General features: G+C 42.0%; 1 protein-coding gene across 8 annotated transcripts in view; it reads right to left on the reverse strand.

Moving 5' to 3' along the window:
- VGLL3 (vestigial like family member 3) overlaps window positions 1-16,112 on the reverse strand; it is a 125,105-nt gene that overhangs the window by 99,332 nt on the left and 9,661 nt on the right. For 2 of the 8 annotated variants that reach the window (XM_067001569.1, XM_067001563.1), the window contains exon 2: window positions 4,568-4,820. In XM_067001569.1, coding sequence (XP_066857670.1) covers window positions 4,568-4,820 — 253 coding nt within the window. Of the gene's footprint in view, window positions 1-4,567; window positions 4,824-13,597; window positions 13,664-13,800; window positions 14,011-14,761; window positions 15,322-16,112 lie in introns of those variants that run through there. The other 6 variants (XM_067001567.1, XM_067001556.1, XM_067001557.1 and 3 more) reach the window with 6 other exon arrangements.

Genomic DNA, 16,112 nt, shown 5'->3' on the forward strand with positions numbered 1-16,112 from the left:
TAACTGAAAGAAGTTTTTGTCAGAAAAAAAAAAAAAAAAAAAACACTTGCTGCTCCTTACAGCTAGGGCTTGACTTATATTTAAATGCATTCCAATACCTCTACATTATGAAATCATGTTCTAAAAATTCCTCTTTTGAAGAAGCAGTTAACGTTTTTGATGTGTAGGAAAGTATTGGCATCTTCTCTCTCACATCCCTCTTGCCAACTCATATTTGAAAGTACTGCCTCATGCAATATGCCTCTGCTTAAATAGGTGGTTTTTTTTTGGTCGAAGATGGAAACATAAAAATACAGGACTTTACCTCTGATGAAAGACCAAAGTCATAAAAATAGCCTACAGAGTAATAAAGCCAAGGTCATTTAATATTTGACAAGGTGAGGAAACCTCTGTCCTTCATATAGCATTTATAAAAAATGTTTATATTATTTTTTCCTAAATGACTTTTTGTTTTGCTGTGTTTAACAAGCAACTGGAATGAGACTTGGGTGAAGACATCGTTGAGAATGAACAGATTCTTCAGACACTCCTGCCTCTGAACTGTGCTTACACAAAAATATTTTGGAAACAAAAACTCAGAGTTTTCTGACTGCACCACTAGGACACTAATGTATCTATTTTAAAATCCTTTAAAATAACAGCATTTTTTCCATTCATCAGTTGGCTTTAGTTTAGGCAGTTCGTTGAGCCTGAATGACTTCTGATATTGGAAATAACTTCATAAATATTCTATGGACAAATGTAAAGAACTTATCTTTGTGCCAAACACTCTCAGAGGCTGCAAAAAAACTCCAATATGGCTTCCTTCAAAAGGCTGCTTCTTTTTTTAGCATTGTATTTCTATTGTAATTCATACTAGAAGACTGGAGAGAGCTTCGAGCACATAACAGAAGCTTCAGCACCCCTCTGAAATTGTTATTGTTCATCGTTTGCAAACTGTTCCTTGTTACAGGGGATTATGCTGAGACACAGAGTGCACATGGCTTAGTGTTGGCAGTAGGGCTGTCAAAAAAAAACCAACAAACTAAGCTTCTTCATGTCCAGTCTGTTATTTTCCTCACTGCCTAACAGAGAAACGCAGCTTGACAATGCATTGCCAGTATTCTGGAAAATTAGTCACTGTAATGGAGAGTTTTTGAAAACTCTCTGGCTGTTATCAGCATGGAAAAGCCCTAAATGCGAACCATTTCACTTCACAAAAGTGCCGAAAACCACAGAGTATGTGCAGGACAAATTTAATATCAGGAGAGAGCACTTAAAACCACTGGATTTGGCAATACGAATTCAGTCCAGATTGCATATCAGTTTGCCTTTACCAATCATGCAATAGGTCTAGGACACAGAAAACACGTTTGGTCATCTCAATTTGTCAAACCTGTGCCCATTTCGCAAAAGCCATTACCACTGTCAGAAGCTGTCACGGTTCAGCCACCACTGAGACACCAGTGAGCGTAACTGCAGATGACGACCTCTTTGGCCAAGGTGAAGTCATGTCACTGTTGATATAACGTCCATCCAGGTTACATGAACTTGCAAGAAAACTTCATCCAGTCTGAACGCTCACAGAGGATGCTATTAAATATTGCATGCAGCAACATCTTCAACAAGAACCATCTGTGTTGAACCACAACCACCACACATTTCCACTGTGTTTGAAGATTGTTCTTTCCTTTCTACCTTTACAGCAGTGAGCACAGACAATTATTTTTACAAATATTGTCATGTTGGATGCCTGGCCTCTGTGAAACACGGCAATGGAGAAACAGCTATTTCAGCACTGTCCTTGAGAAAGAAAAATATCTGAATAGCTTCCACAGGCTTTTGGGAGTGGGGAAAGGGGTATTTAACTAAAATTGTCTGCCAGGAAAGATACTCAGTTACCACAATTTCCTACTTTGAGTACAGTGAGGCAGGGAGATGGCAACATCTCAGATACCACAAAGTGGTGACTAATGCAAATGTTAATGGTGGTTGGCCAACATGCACTGAAAACCTGCCAAAGCCCACATGCTTTAAAGAAGACAATGTATGGAATTCTCTGTAGCACAACATTACTTCTCAGTTAAGGCAGGAGGAAAACAAAAAAAATCCCTTTCAGTTGGGAAAAACATGTTGATAAAAACTCCATAAAGGTAACGTTAGTTTCAAGTATAGGCCCTGCAAAAGATTTCAAGTATCATTAAGTATTTAGCATCCCCGTTACTCAAATTTGTTGTAGGAATCTATATTATATAAAAAGGCAGTTTTTAAGTTCATTTCAGACTAAAATGATCAGACTGATCTGTATTTTCAATATACAGAAGTTCTATTTTTTATACACAAGCAAAATCCCTCCTTGAAACCAAAAAACACAATATTAATGTAATGATGAAATTGCAATCTGCTTTTCTATCACAACACTAAAAAAAAGCAACTTAGATAAAAAAACAAAACAAAAAAAAACATAAAACCTTGTCCTCTTGTCCTCTCTATCAGGTAAAGAAGAAATAATGCAATGAGCTAAATAGCAAGTACACTCCCACAGACTTTTTCACTTAAATCTGTACTTTCTAAAACAGCTATTTGCAAATGCAAAATCTTTGTTAATTGTTTTTTTTAATTGATCTTTTAATAATTTATTGTCAATTTATTATTTCTTGTAAAAAATATCTAACTTTCCATGAAATTTATTCATAAAAAAATAATCAAGCTAATTATATTTTCCTTTAGGCAATGGGATACAAATTCATATACATTTGCTGCAACTGAGCATTTTCAACAGAAGCATATAAACCAAAAGACTAAGGCATTACCATCTTTTCAAGCAGTTGTATTTCAGAAACTTGTTTAGGTACAATAAAGCTCTTGTCAGGTTCTCTTCTTTGGAGAAACAAACATGGTCATCTTTCTTAGTCTCCTATGCAGAAGCAAGCAGCTCTGCCCAGTAGCCTCCCTGAGTATTTTCATACTGCTCCAGCAGGTGCAGCAACAGCAGAGGGCATATCCCCTTACTTTATTCCTGGAACACCTTCAGAACATGCAGACCTCCATGTCCCACTGATGGCATGGGGCAACCCAGGTCAGGAAGCAGCCTGTCTGAAGAGCCCGTGTGCCAGGTCACCCTGGCCTGTCTACTACAGAGCCCTCTGCAGGGGGTTGTGCAACTGGGAGGGGAGTCAGGGCAAAAGAGCTGGGAATTTCTGAGGCCAAAGAGAAGGCCACAACCCTCACTTCATGATATGTCTCAACAGTCAGAGAAGAGGGTCTGCTCTAGGCACGTGTCTCTAGTGACTGCCTTGATCCCACCTCTAAAACATTTGCAGCATGTCTGGGCCATTTATAAATGCTCCAATCTTCTTTATAGTAAGCATAGATTCAATCCTGCTCTCAGTCAAGTCAACGGAAAATTTCCCATTAACATTAATGGTCCCAGCTCAAGCCATAAATTCCTCTAGCTCCCTAGCCACTTGTGCTGACCTCTGCTTAAACTTCCTCGGATCTGTCATCATTCTTCTGGAAAGCAAGACCTTCTGTGCTATTTTTCTCTTCACAGTGGTTTCCAAAAAATCCTCTCTTTATTATCTGTGACTTTCATTAATATACTCTCACCATAGCATCACTGATTATGAATACCACCAGTCCTACAAGGATCCTCATGGTATCTCTCCCACTAAACCTGATGCAAGGTCATTAATCACTGTTCTTAGTTCACCGTCCCTTTGACAGTCCATGTGAAGAAAAGATCAGAAGCAATGCCTTTGTGAATCTGAAAAACTACATAGACTCTCACATTCAACAAAACGGAAATAACGTCTTACAGGCAGGCTTTCTACAGCCACCAGTTTAAAAATCTTATCCATAAGATCTACCTAGTTCATCCGGCAAGATCTGTCCTTCATTACATTGATAATACTTACGTCCATTATGAGGCAAAGAGTGTATGGTGCTGTTCAAACACTTCACAGCATTGACCGTTAAAGTTTCTACTTCCTGCTACAGAGCACAGCCACCCCCATTTTACATGCAGGAAGTCAGTAACGCTGGCTGTCTCTCTCCTGTGAGCTCTCCTGATGGGCAGGCTCCAGCCACGTGGGCCAGGGCCAGGGCCCATTCCAGCCTGTGTTGGCTCCTCCCTACCTGGAAAGCAGCTGTAGACAAATCTTAATCACCTGGCAAAGTCACCCAAGAAGGCTGCGTGGGTCTTCTCACTTCCAAGGCCAGCATCCCAAACAGCTTTGCTCTTGCCTTACAGGCCAAGTTTCACACTTAGAGCTTAAAAATAAGCCTCAAATCTTGCAGCAGACATTTTTGAAGCCACATGAGCTCTGCCCTGCACCTTCCAGGCCTTGGCAGAGCTGCAGGCTATGGGAAGAGTGGGAGATGACTGTTTCTTCCATGCCTTTGGTACCTCTTTCCCCCTTTAGCACACCAGACCACTCAACCCCAAGCTGCTCCTCATTTCTTCCATATTTGGGGTGATTTTTCCACCTCCACAAGGGAGCAAAATTTCAGTTGCAACGCAATATTTGTTACAATGACGTAGACCAAGTAAGCTACGCCACAGACAGCAGGTTACCTCCCTTCTTACCTCTCCACAACGGACTTAGCCCTGCCTTGCTCTTGGTGAGGGCAGTTTCTGGGTTGAAGCTACTGGCTTGGCTCAAAGCTCTTGAGAAGTGTTCATCCACTACTGAACCAATGTCTCCCTGGAAGTAAGTGAAAAGGACGCAGCGAGAGTTAAGGTACTCCATCTCTGCAGGCTGGTCTTTCTCATCCTCCTCTTGCTTGCTGGGAAGGGTCACTTCCAGAGACTCCTGCATCTTGTTGTATAAAGCTAATTTCTTCTGGGATTAAAAACAAAACAAACAAGAGATGTATCACTAAAAGCATTTGGTGCAAGCTCAACATCTGGTTTCCTTAAAGGAAAATAACTCAATGCATTGAATATTCATTTCAGTTCATTGCACTTGGAAGACAGAGATATTTTGCACCAACATTTTACAGAAAAGAGATTACCAGTGCTGCTTAAGAGTTTTGATTCCTCACACACAGATGGACCTGCTCCTCAGACACATTTCACATCCACAGGTAGTTTAACAGCAATGGTTTGCACCCAATACCTTCAAAAACAACACAGGTAGACTCTGACAATTTACTGCTGACTCCCACCTGGAAAGGATATTCCCATCAGCGAGGGCTGCAGAGGTTGTACAGCCCTGCAGAAAGGTGGCCACTTACACAACTGCTGTATTTCACCCTTCTGGCTGAACATCCACCCAGCTTTGCTCTCCTGGGCAAGAGGACAGGAACAGTGAGAGAACTTGATTCCTGAAAAGTCTCCCACTGTATTCCAAGAGTCCACAAAATGCATAAATTCTCATTTAGGTCAAGGAAAGGTGTTTTTTGTTTGTTTTTATCATGAGAATCTACACATTCAGGTGGTGAAAGGGTTCTTTTGGGGTAGGTTTTTTGTTGTTTTGTTTTATTATTTGTTTTTAAATGCCAGCTTCTGGAGTAAAGAATAAAAATTCAAGTCTTAAAAAATTAAGCATGTGATCTGGGGGAAGAGGGGGATGGACAAGTCTGCAAACACATGCAAAAAAATCCCCCCAAACCAAAAACACTGAGAAGCATTAAAAAAAAATAAAGCCAGCACAAGCCATCTGTGAACAGCTATTTCAGAATCTTCTCTCTCTCTCTCAAATCAAACCTAAATGTCAAAATAAATGTGTGTGAAGATCCATTTTGCATGGAACATATTTTTCAGATGTTCCACTTTACAACTGTTTTCACAGAAAAAAGCTCCCCACAACAGTCAAGCTGCAGGAATCATAGCTTTTAGCTAGCTAGCCATTTCCACAGCTGACTTTACACACAAGAACCTTCAGGAAACCAAAAACAACTACAGCACATATGCAGAAGTATTTCATAGCTTTTCTATAGAATTACAGCTTGACTTGTCTTTTATGGTTTGCTTGGCAACACTTTAGCACCATCAGAATCTCTTTAAGTTTACATCTTTTTTCTCTTTTTCCAAAGTTGTTCTATAGAGCAAGTTAAACAACTACACAGTCCATAAAGTTCCAGTTATACAATAAATACGCTTGTCAGATTTAGAAATAATTGGAAGTCGTTCTCCAATCTCGTACACCAAAAATGTACTTACATTCGATGCTTTCTAAAATCCCATAAGCAGATACAAATTCTCTTATTGTAACACAAAATAGAAACTCCAGAGCTAATTCTCAATTATGAGTGATTACTAAAAGAATTAATTGTAAGAAAGAGATACTTATAAATGAAATTAAAACCTACAATACTACAAGCTCAGAGCAATTAAGTGATGTATCAGATATTCTGGTAGCTTAACTGAAAAACATACACCAGCTCAGTAATACCTTTAACTCTGACTCTATTGCACAAACTGTAACAAGGGATGCAAGGAATTTTATTTTGCAGTTTGGGAGATCTAAACAATAGCCTGAAATTCACGTAAATCTATGCTTCACAAAGCAAGTGGCTCTGCTTAGTACAGTATCACTTATTTAGACATACAGCTTTATTCTCAAGACGTTAAAAAACAAACAAAAAACAGCAAGTTAAAACAATAAATAGTTTTTCTAGAACCTAAGTGCTAAGGTGAAAGGTAGTCTGAAGCTATCAAACTAAGTTTTGCAAGTGTTGAATTTGAGGTGACCCGTAATTTTTTGTAAACGCTTTGTGCCTTCTCTAAACAAACTAAAAATCTCCTGACATTTGTTCCTGAAACACTAAGATATCACTCACAGGGAGCTTCATGGTTTTGTCTAAATAATCTCTGAAGGATGAGACCTCAATAGGACAGAAACAGTTTTAACGATATCACATATACAGTAGATGTACATATTAAAAATCTATAACACATCTACTTAAATGACTTAATGATGTTCAAAGATGCACCACAACCCAGATCCTCTTTAAAAATGTAAGACAAGAGGTTGGGAACCACTTTTTAATTATATTATGCATTTATTTATTAAGTAGATAGAAAGCATGAAAGAGGTACTTTAAAGGTGTCTAAATAGATATTGATATATTACAACATCTCAGATACTGTACATATGCTGGACCCTGAACACATACAACACACTTTAAAAGTTGATTTCTGTGATTACAGGTACACTATTTGTATTTATGCTGCAAGTATACAGATACATACACAAGCATGCAATTATATACAGAAACACATCGTTTAATATAGCCCCTGGCTTGACTTGGTTATCAGGAAGGAAGTCTTTCAATGTTCCTATATAGAGACTGGAGCTCAGGAAATTAAAACTTATCTCCAGAGTCGCTTCTCTGTGCAGGAATGTTCCCCCTTCCACAGCTTAAGAATCTAATTCATTTTCCATTTCAACTTTCTTCCCTCCCCTCCAGTCCATGGGTAGTCATTACAAGACATTCCGAGTACTTGCTCTGTTTTTGAAAACAATGAATCTGATTTATTTTTTTCATATTTTTTTTTAATGTCAAAAAAGATGGCAGTACTGATGGACAGGTACAATGGCTTGTGTAAAGTTACTTATAGGGAAAAAATATGTTTTGTGGTGAACTTTTTGCAAAGAATGAAAATTCTAAATTAAAAGATATTTCAAAACCACATCAAGCCTGCAATCAGATACAGATCTACTTAGTTTGTATTTCAGGCTGAAATTATCAGCCAATTTTTTGCCTGCGATTACAGGGCCCTTTAAATATGAAGCTACAGTGAGATAAAGTGATTTTTCCTTGTACGTAACTTATATACATCCTTTACATATTATACATCCTATAATAAAAATTATAGTTTTTTTCTCTCCCTTACTCTCTTGTGATACCTCTGCCTACATGCAAATTCTGCATCATTCATTCTGACCTTAACAGTAATCTTTTCACAGCATTTCTATCTGCACTTGTGTGAGTGGGAAAGTATCTACTTTTTCCATCAACTGCTAAGTGACTTTGTCCCACTCTCATGAGAGAAGAAAAATAATATCAAAGAAAAACAAAAAACATCAGGTTAGGTTTCTGATAACTAGTCTGGGCTAGCCCACTTTCCCTTGTACTTCTTTCATACAAACAGTTCTGGCATACATTTAAGCACTCAACAGTATCTGTAAGGTCTTTATAAAAGTGTAAGTGCTGACCAAACTCCGCATATGTCTTGCCTTTTTTCAGTTCTATAATGCTTTCATATATTCATGAATTATACCTCTCTCTTCACTAAAAGCTAGAGACTGAGATTAAGCAGCATCTGAAAATAAAAATAAAAACACAGAATATCTCACTTTGGCCAAGACTCAGAATATAGAATTAGAAGTCATCTTAGCATTTTGGAAAATAGCTAAAGAAATGGGAAATCTAATGCCTATAGCATCTGATCCCATCTTCAGTAACAGACACAAGCAGGATGGTAGGACCTCAGGGTAAATAATGCAGCGTGGGCTGCATTCAACTTAAACCGACGCTAATTTTGTTTCATATATTTACAAACAGGTTCTTTCAAAGAAAATTTCAACTCTTACTACAAGTATCCTAAAAAAAAAAAAAAAAAGCTAAAGGTCAAAAGCAGATCAGGAATATAGAAATATTAAAGAGAGGGTTCACGCTGAATAAGCATCCTCCACTCTTTTGGAGGAAAACAGACCACTTGGGTCTTTTACACCAAGAAAGCACGCAGTCCAAAATCTCACACAAAACCCCTGTCTTGATGATTCCCATTATTTTCCAACATACCCTGCCCAGAACCAAGGAAAACTGTTCTCATGCAGTGAAACTCTGGCCACATGAAAGCCAATGGCAAAAGTCCAATTGACTTCAAGGGTCCCGGATCTCAGCCGGGGTGTCTGGTAAAAATGTCAGAGCATTCCTTTTCACAAACTGAAAAAAAATTCACTTCCAGCTGAAAGCAGCCAGTAGGCAGCAAAACATAAAAACTACCAAACACAGCTGAGGCTGGAAAAATTTTAGTGTAGCTGAGTTTGAATTGAAAATTCAAGCCGGCTCTTATTTTACATATAAGCTGGTTGTCTGATCCTACAACTTATTATCTCCATACATGCCATCATGCAGCATATGGTCCTGTATGCTCCAGAGCATGAAAGTCTGGTGTGCCTGTGGCCACCTGTTACAGATTTTCCATTATGAGAGAAAGAACAGAAACTAAAAATAAAGAATAACTACACTGAGGAAACACTATATGACCCTATCCTGAGAAAAAGGCTGTCATTCGGCATAAGCTTCTGAGAAGGAATTTCAGTAACAAACCCTAGGCAAATCACGGACAGTCCCGCATTTGTGGAGCTGCCTGCCAAGCAGGCTCCTATTGATAACACTGAAAGTATTCAAGGAAGAAGACAATTTCAAGCAATCATGGCATGGAATGCTGGGCCTGAAAGCAGCATTTACTGCATGCCTCGGATATAGGAAATTGTAACTTCCCCCCTTGCAAAGAGCAAGCTGATAGCAAAGCCACACTTTCTTTCAGGTGATCCACTGGGTTTGCAGCAGTAGAGCCTGGAAGCCCTGCAGTGTTCAGCTGATGGAGACAAGTAGTGGAAGACTAAATTTATACATCTTCTGCAGTACATCTGAACAAGGCTGTGCCATTAAGGCTCTATTTTCATGTAGATATAGGAAATTCAAATGGTTTGGTCCCATCAGAACAACAAGGTAAAGCAAGCCATATCTTTGAAATCAGCAGGGTCTCGTGGGGTTAAAAAACAGCCAAACAAAAACAAATACACCCACACACAGAGCAAGACTTAATCCAGGTTTTACATCCCGTAATTTTGAAAGTAGCCTTTGAAGCTGTTCAGTGTCTTGCGAAGTCAGCAGCAGGGGACCCATCAGACTTCAGAACAAACCTTGAGGAACCATCCAAACTAGAAAAACGAAATGTGAAGCTACCTTCTGCTACTATCTGGTGTGTCAGGTTCCGTGGACTGCCACACACACCCAGCATCAGTAATACACACCCATACTCAAGGGTGCAAATAGGCGATACAAATAACTTTACTGGAAAACTGAGTTACAGCATGTGAACAAGGGTTTAGCTACGGCCAGCTGACACAACACTACACACGGCTTGTCCTTGTCTGCAACGCTGTTCGTCTGGAAGGAAGAGTTGAGTTAGTGACCTAATTTGCTAATGGAGACAAGCCCTTATCTGGAAAAAGTCTGTCTACAGCACTGCCAGCAGAAAGTCTGACTTGAGCATATCACAACTCTTTATGCAAGACTGATTTAGCAAGGATGGTGTTTGGCTTAGCTCTCTACATCTACATACCATGGAGATGTTCCAAAACTACCATTTACTGTAACTTCCCATTTCAAAGGTCTTAAAATCAGCTGTTAGTGAGCCAGTGTGAATCCTACCTTAGCCTCAGCCTTGCAGCTTGCTGTCCCTAGACGACAGGGTATGGCAAGCTGTCACTGCGTGTCTTGTACGCCAAGAATAAAACAGGATTCTTCACCGATTATGTTTCCAGTCTCTTCGAACGAGCAGCTCTGTTACACCCATTCCTCACCCAATACATAAGAAATCCAAAACTTACTACTGCAGCTTCAGAGCTCCTCAAAAAAAGTGTACAGTGAAGAGAGTTTTTATTGCACCATTCCAGAGAGCTTTACACTCGGGCCAGCACGGCTCCTTACCATGCACAAGAATGTGTTCTTATTGTAACACCATCACACATTCGTTCTGTATTTTGGCAAAGGAACATGGAAACCCCAATTTACCTGCAGAAAGAGGGCTGCATCCCCTTTTCATTAGTTCCTTCTGGCATCATGTAAGGATCTATATATCCATACTTCTCTTACTTCCTGCCAGCAATGTCCCTGGACTTCAGCAATCTCAAAGATCTAAGGTGCTAAGCCTCCACTCCCATTAACATTCAATAGGAATTTAGGCTTCAGTCCATTAAGCACTTAAAAAAAAAAAAAAACTAAATTAATTTGCCAGCAAGTCCTTTCTAGGCTGTGAATTGTTTAAAGCTGAGGTTCCACAAACTCCGCATCGCTGTGCAAGGCAAAATCAGCTCTGTGCTTATTTAGTTGAGTGACAACTACATGTACAGAAATGTGGGAATAACTTTGGAGTGGGGTAACTTTAAGAAGGCACGATGGAGCACCCTCTAAGGAGAAAACAAACAAAAAAAACTCAATTCTGCACACTCCAGCTGCATGCTAATCCATCGTTTAAAGCAATCCAAGACCTGCTGTGTAAAAAGGAGACCATCATTCAGACCTCACTGAGTGCAGAGCAGTGACACAGCACTAGCTGCTTGTCGGAGACGCTTCTCCTGACCTGCGTATGCAGCATGCAACCTACAGAAAGGTGAGAAGATGACCTCTCCAGAGAAGTACTGTAATCTAGAACTTGAGCCTAAATAGCTGCAATGGCAGTTCCACCACTGAAGAGCTTGCGTTGCTCTTCAAGAGATACAAAACTGATGCCAAAATCTGGCATAACCAATTACATCTGTGACAGGTTTATTACAAGTACCTGCGAGGACGGACAAGCTTTAGTTAGAATAACACACCTCCAGCTCCCTGAAATTAAAAGGAAAGGCTGAGGTGCTCTCTCTCTCTCAGGAGACAAACCATTTTACTGGGTACTCGAAGATGACAGAGCAGTACGATGGCACTAAAAAACGCCTCAAGGGAGTCCTTGGATATTTTAAGGGTGAGCTCCGCTTTGTCAGCTCCAATGCAGAGCTTTATTTTAAAGATGCCCCACTAACACATCTTCCCTCACTGTTATTTTTAAACCACAGTTTTAATTCCAGCAAAGGAGAACATTCTTTAAAATGGTCATCATCCCTATGAAGAGCGCAGGAGCATTTTACATGTTGAACACATGTGTAAGAAGAAACAAAAACCTGGCAACAGACTCTTCTTCTTTCTTCCCTAGGCTCTTTACCACTTGATTAAATGTTCTTGACAGGATGATTTTGAAGAAACAGAGACTTGCAAAATGTCATGTGTTACCCGATCGCTAAATCATTCCACTATGACTATAGATATATCAGGAGTTCATCCTGTGTTTACTACTTTTTATTTTTTAAAAAAGTGTTGGATTAAAAGAGAATACCTAAACCCCTCTAAAGCCCGCAGCTGCTAGAGGCAGCAGGCGCAGCACTCTTAGTTCAGCACAAACAGCTCAGTTTTGCAGCCTGACACTTGACTGGTTTGTGAAGACCCTTCAGCTCCAAACATTTCAGAAAAACTGGCGCGAGCAGGATTAACTAAAACAAACTGTCAATAACTTGTAGGATAGCAAGGTTGAGAATGCTTTTTTGGTGGTTACAGGATATATTGTACTGGCCACGACTCATATGCTGTATTGGCTCGACAGAGCTATGTTTCTTGCCTTGCATATCTACCTCCACATTTCATAAATAGCATAAGCCACAGGAACTCAATTTATTTAAAATGAAATTTTAAGAAACTTTGACTTTCATCAGGGTGCCTCTGGGACATTTCAGATGTGGTGCTGCTTACAGCTGATGGAGAAACTTCTTGAGTCTCTTTAAAAACAAAAAGCAACTGCATGGGAGTGTGACACAGCCGTTAGCGATCACTAGATAGATTTTCACGTACTAGGTGCTCCGCGCTCCAGTGCTGGAAAAGAAATACAGCCAATTGCCTACAAAGTTAAGTGCTAAAAAGTCCACCTAAGTTTCAATCACACTTTTCTGCTTCTAGTTCTCTTAGTCAAGTTGTTCGAGATTATTTATTTCTTTTCCCTCCAACTCAGGCGGGCTAACAACTGGAGCTCCAGATACTCAAATACAAAGTTCATGACTAACAACCACTGAATAAGGTGAGGGTTCTGCAAGCCGTGACCTAGATCAGAGAAGAAATAATAATGCAGGCATACTGCAACAGACTAAACTCGCAAGTTTTCCAGAGCCTGTGTTTACAGTGAACAAGGTGAGCGACCTGGAAAAGTCAGCTTCGGTATCATCTCCGCAAAAGCTCTTTTCCCAACAATAAAGAAAAAAACAATAACAAGTGATAGGAATTTTAATGTTTTAGCCCATATTCATGTCTCCCATGCAAATTGATATTAGGGGTCACTTCCCATGTACGGAGAAAACAATCTTCGCGGATAATAATGATAAAACCTTATGGAATGCAGCAACAACCAAAAAATGTATTCTCAGATGACTACATTAGGGCCAAGTCAATATTAGTCCCACTTCACCCACGCACTGCATAGTCTAAAAATGCTGTCAGCCTGATAAGAATTTCCTGATTCACTTTTTTTTTTTTCTCTCTCTCTCTCTTCCAAATACATCTGATCACCAAATTCAGTTGGAAACTCGCCGGAGCCGCTCTTCCAGGAGAGCCGGGCTGTGCGACTCAGCATGGCGAGGCGCGCCCGCTCCGCGGGGAGCAGCGCAGGGAGCAGCGCGGGTCCCCTCCCGTGTGCGCGCCTGGGGAGCGCACCGCACGGGCGAGTGGGGAGGATGAGTGGGGACAAGAAGGCAAGAAGCAACTTTCTCCCCCGTCCCGCCCCACTCCAGCCGAGCAAGCCAAATATAAGAATTTGGATTTTTATTTCTTTTTTGATTTTTTTTTTTTTAAGTCTTACCAGGCTCCGCTGCTGTGGGACACCCTCACCAACTCCCCGCATCTCCAAATCAACCCGAGGGCTGCACGGCGCACCGCTGGCTGGCCGGGACGGAGGTCTCCGCCCCGGCCAGCCAGCGGTGCACCGTGCAGCCCTCCAAGGGGGGGGGGGGTCCCTCCGCAAAGCCCCCCCCTTCCCCTCCATCACCCAACCCCACCGCTCACCTGCGGGCAGCCCGCCGCGGCTCCGGACAGATAGCGGGGCGCCCCGCACGCCGAAGGGGGGGCGGGCTGCTGCATGGCCACGTCCGAGCAGCTCATGGCCGCGGCCGCGGCCGCCCCGCGCCGCCGCCGCCACCGCCTTCTTCCCCCTCTTCCCCCTCCTCCTCCTCTTCCTCCTCCTCCGCGCAGGGCGGCCGCGGCGGGGCGCCGCGCAGCGCCGGCTGCCAGCGCATCTTCGGCGCCCGCCGCGCTCCGCGCCCGCACTTATAGCGCGGCGGCTCCGCGGAGCGGCCGCGGGGGGGCGGGGGAAGGAGGCCGCGCCCCCGGCCCCCCTTCTTCACCCACCCCCCCCCTCCGCCCCTGCTGCAGCTCCGCGGGCGCGGAAGCACCTGCGCATCCTCTACACCCTCCCCCCCCCCAAAATCAGGTGCTGCACAGAGAGCGGGTGGCAGTTAATAACTGGTGAATAGATGTTCATTACTACTTTATTATTACTAATTACTAACTTTTTTTTTTTTTTTGGTGGTGGTGGTGCAGGTCCCTTTCCCTTCTCATTGTGCAATGGGTGCAGGGAGCATCTCACTGCCCAGTTTCTCTCTCCTGACCCTCAGGTGCTCAGGAAGCATGGCCAAGCTGGAGAAGAGGGGACTGTCCACCAGTCAAGTCACCCACATGGGCCACACAACACTTCCCAAAGGATTTGCAGCACTGCCTGGAAGTTTGTCCAGGAGGAAGGAGGAACCCACTTGCCCCATTAGCTGGCAGGTTGCACGCATCTTTGACTGCCCAAAAGGTCTCTCCTCACTCCCCACTTTTGGGAAAAAGAAAAAAAAAAAAAGAAAAAAGAAAAAGAAAAAAGAAAAAAAAGAGAGAGAGAACTGCACTGCTTGACTTAAAAAATATGTGGCAAACCAGGATCTGACTGTAATGGCTCTAGTCCTACTCAAATATGTTCATGGCCTACCTCTGCACACATTCTTGCCTGTGAGCCGCCCCACTGCAGTCCCGTACTTGAAGGCTTTTGATACCATTCCTCACATGGAAACGAGTCAGCATACGGCTCAGTAGCATTATCCCAGCTTATAAGCCTGGGCACGGCCACACTTGCTTGCTCTTGTTTTCTTCTTCTTTGGCCTAAAATGAATTATTTCAATTTTCTTTTTTTAAAAAAAAAAAAAAAATCCTTTGAAGTTTGCCTATACTTAATAGTTTCTGAAATTGAAGCCTTCAATCAAATATTCTAAATTTATACCTTCTCTCTCTCTGTATATATACACACACAAACACACATGCATCTCCTCTGCCAGAACAGTGAGATGAATACACAAGGTTAAAATAGCTCTGTCTGACCCCACTAGGATTCCCTGTTTATAGAAAGCATTTCTCTGAAGCATTCAACTGCAATACTTTGAAAAAAGATTCAATTTCCTGCAGGCACATTTATTTTTGGGTATACAGGTCTTAAGGTAGCTATATACCCCTTTAATAAAGCCCTAGTAATTTGTTCCTGATAGTTGTTGCATTTTGTATATCTGCCTAAATGGAGTCAATCTTTACATCAACCTTTGCAGCCAGTTCGAAGTTTCAATGCGTGGCTAGCACACATACAACATGCACTTTACTGTGCCGCATGTATAGTCTTCTGAATGGCTTTGGGGAAAACAGAAAATCCAAGTGCTGATTGCTGTCACTGATCTCCAGTCAGCCCGGGCACTGTTACTTTCAGAAATCTTTTTCCCTCATTTCCTGTTGCCACAGGGTGACCCCAAAGGTGAAGCTGGCAGGTGTTGGAGGCTGGTGCCGGAACAGCTCACGGAAGCACCCACGCTTAGGTGCTCCTGCGGCTGCTCCATCCCCTGGCTCCCACGCTCGAGTGCCGGGCATAATCCTGCCCAGCAGAGCTGCTCGGGGCAGGGAACGGTCTTCCCAGTCTAGGGGAGACGTCGCTTAGCTCCATCCCTGGCTGAGGGAAAACCCTTTCAGGCACAGCGGCTAGAAGGCCTGATGCTGGTTTATCAAAAAATAAAACGTGAAACAAAACAACATGCTTCTACACTTAATGCACAGTAACAGAAGGCTGTAAAATCATGAGCAGGAGCAAGCTTTTTTTCATACCAATGGATTGTTTTGTGGAGAAAATCCAGTACCTGTCCTTAAAGCAGAACCTGACAAATTTCTATTTTGGCCTTTTACTGTGCCAACACAATGTGTTAAGGTGGGAGTACGTTAGTGATCGCTTTACACCCAAGCACACGAGGAGTTCACAAGAGGTTTACAGATAGGCTGACATACAGAGCGCTGTTTCCCACAGGATG

This window comes from Anser cygnoides, chromosome 1, assembly GCF_040182565.1.
Source record: "Anser cygnoides isolate HZ-2024a breed goose chromosome 1, Taihu_goose_T2T_genome, whole genome shotgun sequence".
NCBI classification, from domain to species: domain Eukaryota; kingdom Metazoa; phylum Chordata; class Aves; order Anseriformes; family Anatidae; genus Anser; species Anser cygnoides.